Raw genomic sequence first — 11,301 nt, forward strand, 5'->3', positions numbered from 1 at the left:
ATCGGATTTTGGACCCGGATTCTGGTCTGAACTGAACGAGTGAACGCAAGCTAGAATGAATGAAGCATCAAATTTTTAACCTATTTAAAAAAATCTATCAAACCATTTTCATATGTTTACGTTTCGACTTCGACTCACTGATGAGTCGAAGACGAAACGTAAACATATGACTATTTTCACTTTCGATTCACCCTTTTCAACAGGAAAGTTATTCTAATAGTTCTTTTGTAAATATTTATAGCCCATAAAAGGGCTGATTTGCAGTCTTTTCACGGTTGTTACTAACTTTTCGGTGCATTTTGCTCCAATTCAACAACAACCAGCAGCTGGATGTCGCAATTTCTCTTTTTCCAATTTGCTCAGCTGACGGTGTCTTCAAAAGACGAACATTCCTATCGGTGTGGTATCTCTAAATTTTCAGCAAGATTAGTTTTTCATTTAAAATTGGTATTCCATTTCAACAATAAAAGGCTCACTTCATTCCTATATATCTGCAGCTGCTATGGACGAAAACAACAAATTCTGAAAATTTACCATTTTGTCCAGTCTCCCCTACTCTACTTTGATATTATCATAGCAATTGATATGTCAGTTTATCAGTTTAATAGGTTTGGATTTTTTTTTCAATTTCAATTACAAACTATTCTTCAGGATCAAGTAGTAGGAAAAGGTTGCCTGAGCGGTTGTTGCAAATTTTTCAATATCTACAAAGTAGAACTTGGCCGCGGTAACGCCAGCCGGTTTTTGGGCACGTTGTATAATAAACTGAGCTGCTTTCTGCACATCGACGGGTTCCCGATACCAGGAGTATGCGTACATGGCATTTGCGATTTTTGCTGCCTAAAACAAAAGTAAAATAGATTCAAGTATTGCGAGAATGTTCAATTTGTTCACCTTATCACTCAGAATAGTACCATTGGTACAATAGACTGCCATTTCCACTACCATCAGTAGAAACAGAATAATTACGGGAACTGCTTCCGGACCGAAATTCTAGAACGGTTCACAGTAAGAAACTTTCCTACTGATAACTGATAGAATTACCTTGGTGACGTAGAACAGCATCAGACACCAAACGAGAGTGCAGCTCATCATTTGATTCATCAAAATCACAGTCATGGTGCTTTCCAGATGTTCCAGATATTTCAACGCCATCTGATGCAGCACGATAATTTCCCGTAACTCCACGCGACGTCCGTTCAATTGGGCTATGTTAGCCATAGCGTCAATTCGTTTGGCCAACAGATCGAACAGTTTCGATCCGTAGTAGATTATCTGTTGGAATACAATTCCTTTCAAGGCAACTATCACAGCCGAACAGCACGACGCTGGGTAGCAGAATGCCGTGAATATGAAGAAGTGTGTCGGATTTCGCAGAATATCCAACCAGTAGAATCTGGGAACCGTACGAAGTGTCAACCTTTGCAGTTGATTGGTTATTTTATACTTACTGAAGTTCGTAAATCAAAGTGAAATCTCCACGATCGGCTTCATCTAAGGTGATCAACTGTATCACCGAGGTCAGAGTAGGAACGCTTAGGAAAACAAAAAGTAAAAATGCGATGTAAATAGCGTAAATTTTTGACAGTTTTTCCATCCGCCGATTGAAGGACTCAATCTCGTCCTCCAGCTGTTCCGGCCACTTGCGCTGTAGAATGCACTCCAAAATGTCGATCAGCTGCTCGAAGGTTTGGTTTTTAGCGGCAAACGAGACCATGGTGATGCAATTTTCGGTCAAAAATATCGCTTCCGCCGTGCTTCGAATTAGCGAATTGAAACCCTCCTTGCCGGGTCCAAACACTAGCTTCGGACCGATCCAAACGACTACCAGGGAGCCAACCAGGAAAATATATTTGAATCGATTACGCTGAGTCCCCCACAGGCCAATGTGCTGGAGCACTTTTAGCCCCAACGGAAGGACACGCGCCTTTGGGTGGGAAATTTCCTGCACCAACTGCATCGTAAGCACTGAGATGTACGGCGATGCCACCGGGTTCTTTATTGGGAATATACCCGGTACGGTGTCACTAATGGGAAGGGATTTTTAAGAAAACAAAAAATGGAAACAGAAAATTGATTAACGAAGAAACTCTTTTCCGTTTTAGGAGAAAAGAGAAATAATATCTAATTGTTCTGTTTTAGTTTTTATTTGCTTGAATAAAAAACTTTAGTTTCAAGTGCCGTTGATAAAAAAAAATACCGTGCGATGAATGTTCACTTTTTCTGTTGCAGAAAGCACACCATCAAATCAATCGATAAGCGGAATTGTTTTTCCTTTTATATATTAGAATTGCAACTCTACCTCATGAACAATAGTATAAAGGACAACAGTTTTAATTTGTGTACTTACTAGGAGATATTAGGAACAGTTTTATTACCATGATTCAATAGTTTTTTGCTGGCTCAGTATGTTTACTCGCTACGACACACGGTACTAATTGTAACCTTGAGAGCTGAAAGCGAAACGGAGTAGGCGTTGCCTTTGAAGAAAAAACAGTGGGGTGGAAATCTCAGAGTCAGAAAGGACATTAAAAAATTATACAAAAATTGCAACTTTTTCTATTGAATCAGGGAAATGCCATATGTCTGAAAATTTTGTCTAATGTTCGAAAATACCTTCGTTGATTACTTCCGTAAATCCTTCGGAATAAGCAACTCCTGAAACAAACATCAGAGAAAACGGCGAAATCCCGACCGACTTACTCCGATTTTACTTTTTTGCACGGATGAAGCGAAAAATGCGGCTCGACAGATTTTTTTAAATGTCGAATGTATTTTTTGAATCGACTTTCTTCAAATCAGTGTTGCTCGGGGAAGGCTAATTTTGAAAAATGATGCATACGAAGATTGGTAACTCCAATGAAACAAACAAAAGAATAAATGATTTATTAATTTTAGTTGGTTTGACGTGAAGTCAACAAAATTAAGTTCAGCTTTTGCAATGACCAAGTGGAAACATATATTGGAGAAGTCAAATGAATGAAAAACCTAACAGAAAAGATGTTTTTTTTGGAAAAAGATACGTCCTGTCTCTGAGCATATCTTCTTCCAAAAAATCATCTTTTCTGAGAGTTTCTCATCCATTTGGCTTCTCCAATATATGTTTCCACTCAGTCATTGCAAAAAAAAAACACAAAAAATCTAATCCGTCTTGAAAAAGAATGATTGGTTCCCTTGGAATCCATTATGAAAAAACTATTTCGTGAAGTTACTAAGGTAATAGTGAACGACCAGATACCGGTATTTCGAAACGCTTTTTGCGTTCTTCATCAGAGTCTTTATCAGTTTATAATTAAAAAAATCTAATACTTTTCAAGAATTAGAAAACTTATTAAACGCTTATTTTAAAAATAGTAAGCAAACTCACGAAAAACACGAATAAAGTTTGTAAGTATTTAAGGGAGTGAGTAAGTAAGTGAGAAGTACATAAGCAAGTAAATAGGTATGTAAATAAGCAAGTTTGCAAAAAGGTAAGTTAGCGAATAAATAAATGAGAATGTATACAAACAAGCAAGCAAGAAAGTCAGTAAGTCAATACTTAAGTGTGCCGATAAGAAGGTGAGTCAGTAAGTAAGTTGATCAAAAAGTTTGTGAATGAGTAAATATATTAGTATTAGTAGTAAGCAATTCAGAAAATAGTAATAAGTGATTAGGTAAGTTAAGTAAGTAAGTAAGTAAGTAAGTAAGCATGTAAGTAAGTAAGTAAGTAAGTAAGTAAGAAAGTAAGTAAGTAAGTAAGTAAGAAAGTAAGAAAGTAAGTAAGTAAGTAAGTAAGTAAGAAAATTAACGATGAACGATTAACGGAAAACGATTTACAATTTCAGATTACAGATTAACGATAAACGATTAAAAAGTCAAACCGAATTCAGAACGAAAAAATTACTCGAAAAGTTTCTCGAAACGACCGCTCACAAAACTACTTGAAACACTGCTCGTAAAACTTCTCGAAATATATTCCCGAAAAACATTCTAGAAAAACTGCTCTTAAAAACTATTCGCAAAAACGGCTTAAAAACTCTACTCGATAAGCTATTCGTAAATGTAAAACAGTTCATGAATTCCTCAAAACACAGCTCGAAAAAAACTGCACTGAAAATTTGCTCGAAAATGTGCTCAAAATACTACCAGAAAAACTGATTAGCAAGCTGCTAAGGCTGAATAACTGTTCTCAAATCTGCTTGAAAAAATTGCTTGGAAATCTGTTTATAAAATTATTCTTCAAAAGTGCTAGAAAAAATCTACTGCTCGAAAATTGATTAAAAAGCTACTTCATAATCAGCTCGAAAACATAACTCGAAATTTTTTTAAAAATCTGGTTATAATATTGCTCCTTGAAACTGCTAGCAAAACAAACTACTCGAAAAGCTGTTGAACGTAAATGTAACGTAAAAATTTGACGTAAAAGTTGTGATGTAGAAATTTCTAGCCTAAGATTGGTGACAAACAATATAAATAATAGAATGATGAATGATGAAAGAAATGGTTGTCCACTCCGGGTCGTTACGGAAGATGAAGAATTGATTTGTTTTGAGGGGGAGTCTCAAGATCGACCCTGGCCAACCATCCAAATCATGTAATCGTAATCGTTTCGGAAAAAAATCGATACTGTGAATTTGAAACAAGTGTCTTCTTAAACCAAGTAAAACTGTGAATACTTATCGCTACCAACAGCAAGCATTGTTCCAAAAATGACTAGAAAGCTTTACACGATATGAGAGTGATTTAGTAGCATGACAACGCTCCCAAACACTCTTCAAAAAGGATTAAAATAATCATTTCTAAACTCAGATGGGAACCTTTGTTCCTTCCGTCATACACCGCAGACTTGGCCCCTTCAAACTATCATTTGTATTCATCGATGTCTTACGTACCTACTGAGCGGCACTTAACTAGAAGAATTCACCATTGAGAAAGCGAGAAAGTTTTTGTTATGCGTTGAGAATTTGTTGAACGGCACACTAGACGAAATGTTCGTTTAGTTTGTCGTTGTATTTTTCCATAAAAATGAAATGAAAATCTGGTATTTTCTCAATATGTGAAAATATGTTGTTATTTTACTCAAAGTATTTATTTTGAATTTACTTTACAATTTATTTTGAAAATTCTGCATTAAAACTAGTCCCACGGAGCTCCAGCTCGAAAATCGAAAATGGCTCGCAAACACAACGAGAGCATTCATAGGCGTTGGAAGTTTTTATACGTCCACGAGCAAGACAGGGAAAGGCGATTTCGTTCGACGGCAATGAACTATCGTACGAGTCAAAAGACGGAAACCTTCAATGAGATGTTCTTGACCTTGCAACTTACTGACCAGTCCTTCCCCTATCCGACTACCTCCTCTTTGCCTTATTGAGCAACGCACTTTCTGAGCAATGTTTTGTTTCGGAAATGTCCATAAATGGCTCATCCTGCGGTACATCACCAAAGGCAGTAAATTCTTCTGGCAAGACTTTCACGAAATACCAAAAAGAAGGTAGAAAATGCTGACTTTAAATGTATTTTTCTAGACGAAATACAAGAAATAAATTAGAAGTACACGTAGTAACATTTTGTTAATGGTGGCATCGAAGAAGTACAGTCTTGATAGTTGAAGAATTACCGGAAAAAGTTAAAACCGAGATCAAATGTCATTACAATCATCATGCGATGGTTTTGTACGCCTAGAATCCACTACCAAGTCTATTGAAACAGAATGGTCGACTTTCACAAAAGTAATGTAATGTAGTAATGTAACCCAGGTTTTTAAACTATCGAATTTGGATTCGAAGCACCTTTGAACCATTCAAAGAAATTAATAAAATTGATGGGATTTTCAACACCTTAGAGGACGTCGTTCGCAGCTTTCGAGACAGTGCGATTATTTGCTCGGATTTGGCTTTATGCCACTACTTGAAATCCGTGAAGCGTCTCAGGATTTTGTGCCGAAAACCGTTAGTGTCTCTGGAGTTTCTGCCCATCAAAGTTTTGTGAACTGCATCCGTTCGAAATTTAAGAGAGTCAAAGAAGGATTAAGAAAATGGCGAAAAAGCTTACAACTGGAAACGAATGTACAGACTGTCGTAAATGTCGAGTAATCTACTATTTAGGAAAATCTTAATTTACACTGTGCAAGAATGGATAGAACTTAAAAGTGAATATTTCTTTTTGTACTTAACCGAACAGCATAATTTTTGTTCCATGCTATCGAAAATGTGATCAGAAATTTATGATAAAATTTGCACTGTTGTGATATGAGCACAAATAACCCAAAATTATAGTTTTCTCAAATGCGTGGTATCAACGAGCATCAAAGAGAAAAAACTCATTACTTCACTAATCTTTCTCGTCGACAACTTTGGTGCAATGGGCAACATTGCGATTTCGCGTTTCGTACTAGGCAGGTATAAAATGTAAAAATTGAAACGTTTCATTCATTCTAGCATGCGCAGTTGACTTTGAAGTATCAGTAAATTAATCATCAAAGAACTTTGTTGATATTTTCTTCCATTGAAATTATTGTAAACCGTACCATGTGTACTCCTGCAGGTTTTTTTACATGTGTTAGAAAAATTCTGTAAATAAGTAATGATGCCATGCACAATTCACACGATCTTTTCATTTATGAAAACGATTTTAGATATTCTGAAGTGTGAATAAACGTGTTAGTTTTATTCGTATTAACGTTATCCAGTTAGGTCTCCGACATTACCGACTCACTTTTTTTAATGCGAATTTTTTACGCACCCACTTTTTGCTTTCGAAACATCAGTGCTGAAATCCTCATCAAATCTTACACTGAAAATCGATATTAACCAATGTTGAGGGAAATATTTACCAATGTTAAGCTTGTTTATGATCTACGCAAAAGTAGGTAGGAAATAAAAATTACAGAGTTGTATACAAGATATGACTGAGTACAATGACATTAAAAATAAAGCAAGTTTCAGGTTCTTTAATTAAATCCATTTTTTTATTATGATAGGTGTACTTAACTTAAAAACTCATACAAGTAAAAGCGCAGAAATTGTTCTCGATTGACGATTGAATTGATTGATAAGTGATTCTACCCTTTCCAGAAATTCGTATCCTATTGATGACTTTCCATTTCTTTTATCTACAGAAAGCTTTGCTTCTGTAACATTTACTTCCGCGATACTGCGAATTTAGTTTGTAGGAAAAATTGTAAAGTTTATTGTATTTCGTCACATTTAATAAAAAGAAGTATCTATAATTATTTTAATGAAACAACTTTGAACTAAATCCAAGGGGAGAGTCGCTTAACTATATTGTGCCTCTAAAAAAACACGTGATATACTGTGAGTCTAAGTGTGCCATGCTGTTCCCCATGAAACAGCTACTTGTCAAAACCAATATTGCCAATATTGATAGTGCCAATAGTGCCAATATTGATAAATGCGCCAACGCATTGTATTCATGTGTGATTGGCACATTGTTCTAAGCGTCCTTTCCCTTGACTTAATCCGTTTGCATGCCACCATTTCACTCGTAGATAGGGATTTAGTTTTGTCATTCCCTTACTACCTGTTTCGTTTTACAGGCAGCCACCGACTAAAGTGGAAATTGTAACATAGCATATACCGACTTTTTTGGTGTTGGCTTGATTAGCAATGGTAAATTGTGGTTTTGGAACCATTTTTTCTCACCAAATTTTTGGAAAAATTACATGGTAACTCTCTGGTCTGGTTCATACTGTGCAGAACGGAAACCGATCGAAGCAGAACAGCTACCGAATGAGATACGAGATTTGAAGCAACGATCGAAACCGTCGGCCGTGTGAAAGAAATCAAAAGGATGACATCATTACGGCATGCTGTGATTGGCTCGAGAAAACATAGGTCAACCAGTTTTTTCAATGGCATACTATTGAAGTACTTACCCACGACTTTGCCTCATATGTTTAGGTTAAATGTTCCCGAGTCGATTGGTAGTTAAATTATAAAAATCCATCAACAAATGACTGAGTTTTTATCGTACAAAATTATGACAGAAAATTGTAACGTGGCTAGTTTTGCACTTATTATTTGACACCCAGCTCCGTATAGTGAAAAAGTGAGGGATTTTTAATGATAAAAAAATGGCTGTTATCCAAATTTTAGGTATCAGATGTACAACTTTGCTTCCGCCGTTTTTTTTTATTGCGAAAAAGTGCTTAGAGGTGTATTATTCAAAGTATTGTTCGTCGCTAGCGGATCCCGGCTCGAAAAAAGAAGTCCGCTTTTGACGCTATCCATGAAGAAATCGATTTTTCCAACTCTTCGAAGGATTGAAAATGTTGATCTGCCAGGCCGTGTGCCATCGAACGGAGGATGACTTTGTCATGTCGCTCGTGATATTGTGGCTGCTTTTCGTTTAGCGCGCGACTAAGGCGCATCAGTTGCGTTCGGTAGCGATCTCCTGTGATGGTTTCACCCGGTTTTAAGAGCTCGTAGTAAATCACATCGAGCTGATCCCACCAAATAGAAATCATAACCTTGACGACGTGAATGTTCGGGTTTGCCTTCGACGAAGTAGCATGCCCGGGCTTTCCCCATGATTTTCTGCGTTACGATTCGATGTAAAAACCCCTTACGATTTTGTCTTTGAAGCAGTTGCTCACATACACACAGACGGCGCTCGACGTCCCTCGGTTTCAACTCGTACGGCACCCAGTTTCCTTCTTTTTGAATCATGCCCAGGGCCTTGAGACGTTTTGAAATGGCTTGCTTACTCACTCTCAACGATTCGGCAAGCTCTTCTAGGGGTTCAGCACGAATCTTCATCAAGCAATGCTTCTAGCTGTTTATCTTTGAAGGTTTTTTCTCTTCCACCACCATGTTTGTCTTCGACATCGAAATCACCATTTTTAAAACGTTGAAACCACTCCCGACGCGTTCTTTTACTCAGAGCAGCATCACCGTAGGTTTCTGAGAGCATTCGATGCGCTTCAGCTGCTTTTTTTCGAATTGTAACAGAAAAGTAAAACTTCCGCAAATGGCGAGAATTGGGTACATAAACAGACATTTTCGAGCGTGAATAATACGAAAACAAGAACAACTGAAACGGCGATGACAATTCGTTAGACATTGTACACACTCACATTAAAGGCATTATCATCTATGTCTTTTGACCAGCCTCAGCCGGCACAGCCAGCTATCGGAAAACGGCGGAAGCAAAGTTGTACACCTGACAATTTTAAGATTAAAGACTGTCTAAGAAAGTATGGACACACTTTGATTTCGCTGTAAATAATTCACAAGTGGTAGATATTCAAATTTTATTCGATATACTGATAATATTAGACTACAACACCAGAATATTATTCTCAACATTTGCTACTTAGCCATTGTAGACTAGCTGGCGCACCTTCTTGCGAACGTTCCTCATTAAATTCCGTACAGACTTCTTGGCGACAAGTTTTGACACTTTTTTATAATGTTTTTCGAACTGTTGAATGGTTTCAGCTGCCGAGACATGTTTCCTAAGATGTGCCTTCGTTAATGCCCAAAATTCCTCAATTGGTCAAAGTTGTGTTGTGTCTTTTGGGATTTGTGACGAAAGTGGCATTTTTTGTAGTATACCATTCTACCGTTGATTTCGAGTAGTGGCAAGAAGTAAGATCTGGCCAGACGACAACAGGATCCTTGTGGCTTCGAATCATGGGTAGAAGTCGTTTTTGTAAACATTCCTTGATGTATATTTCGCTGTTGATTGAAGCAGTGGTGATGAAGGGTTTCGAAATCTTACTGCAACTGCAAACTGCTTGCCGGAGCTTTCTTACCAAATTTTTCGACTTCAATCGATGTCTCGGACTGGTTTAACACTTGCCCTCCTCGCACCGTATAATATTGTGATCCCGGCAAGGATTTGTGATCGAGTTACACCTAGGTTTCGTCGTCCAGTTCAAATTTCCAGCAAGAATCGTATTGTACAGCTTTCGAACCCTCGGCCTGATCGATGCTTCTTGTTTCGGACTACGTTTTGGTTGTTTCTGCTTCTTATATGATCGAAGATTCAAACGTTCTTTAGCACGGAGAACATTTGACTTCGAAGTGCCCACTTTTTTGGCCACATCCCGAACTGAAACCTCCTTCTTTTGCACGAACGCCTTCAGTATACGTTTATCCAACTGAGGGTTAGCAGAACCTTTTTTTCGACCCGTTTTCGGTTTATCCTCACCGAACTCCCTGATTGCATTTCGCACGGCTTTTTCACTTACTCCTTCCATTTTTGCTATCTTTCTCAGTGACAGTCCGCGTTCTGTGCACCATTTGTACACAATTTTTCGACGTTGTTATGCTGAAAGTCCACGCATTTCGAAACAAACTAATGAAAACGAATAAACAACTGCACAAGTGATTAGAGAATAGTGTAAACAAAAGGACGCAGCCATAAAAATTTACAGATTCTGAACCATTGCGAAATGGCAGCGGTTTTTGGTTGCGTCCATACTTTCTGGGACAGTCTTTAGCGTTTTTGAGTCCAAAATGGTTTAGACACTGTTTACTTCAATTTCGACTTAGTCATAACATATATATTGGCCTAAATAAAGGTAAAGTGCATTACAATGCTGCCAACATTGCCACCATTGCATGTGTTTTATGCATTATCGCAATATCGGTCTTCAAAATTTTATTGAATAAATTGTAAGTTATGTGTAATATTATAAAATAAATGATCAAAAATTACATTTTCAGCTTAAAAAATTGGTCTGATGTTTACCCGGTGGTAAAAGCTGGTGAATTCGTAAATTATTGTTAGGTTAGTTTTTTGCTTGCAAAGGTGACTTTCGTTAAGCTTTTGATAAAATAGGAGTAATTGAAATTAAATTCTAATTTTGTGAATTTGAATTAGATTAATTTGGACACCTTCAGTACTTTTATATTGGGCAATATAGAAATAATAATTTGCTTGCGATCACCAGCCCGATTATCTTGCTTCGATCAGGCCGTCATCGAACAATTCTGCACCATTTGCATCTACCTATAAGTATTGTCGTTTACAATGTAGAATCGCTAGCGCAAAACAATGAAGAGATGTCAAGAGAAGGCATTATCGGGCCTGGAAAAAATTACAAATATCTTCAGCCAGCGAATTAAAAATCCGTGAATTTAATATAAAGTCTACAAATAATGTAGATTTTTAGGTCTGCAGACAAAAAACAATATCTGCATCTTCTCTCAAAAATATCTGCAAATTCACAAACAATTCTGCATCCCTGGAAGCTCTGGTCAACAACAAACGGTTGGTTTGTATTTCTTACAAATTTTCTCTTGGCCAAAAAGTTTCTAGCATACTTTTTTTGTGATATTATTCAGGCACAGA

At 37.1% G+C, this 11,301-nt stretch overlaps 1 protein-coding gene across 1 annotated transcript; it reads right to left on the bottom strand.

Moving 5' to 3' along the window:
- Positions 1 to 633: 633 nt before the first annotated feature.
- Positions 634 to 7,344, bottom strand: LOC131428563 (putative odorant receptor 92a; the record flags this gene model as incomplete). The annotated part of the gene is made up of 5 exons (XM_058592611.1): positions 634 to 840; positions 895 to 993; positions 1,045 to 1,396; positions 1,452 to 1,996; positions 7,297 to 7,344. Coding segments are annotated over 5 exons (1,251 nt in total), but the record flags the coding sequence as incomplete, so codon positions are not given.
- Between the last annotated feature and the right edge of the window lie 3,957 nt (positions 7,345 to 11,301).

This window comes from Malaya genurostris, chromosome 2, assembly GCF_030247185.1.
Source record: "Malaya genurostris strain Urasoe2022 chromosome 2, Malgen_1.1, whole genome shotgun sequence".
NCBI classification, from domain to species: Eukaryota; Metazoa; Arthropoda; class Insecta; order Diptera; family Culicidae; genus Malaya; species Malaya genurostris.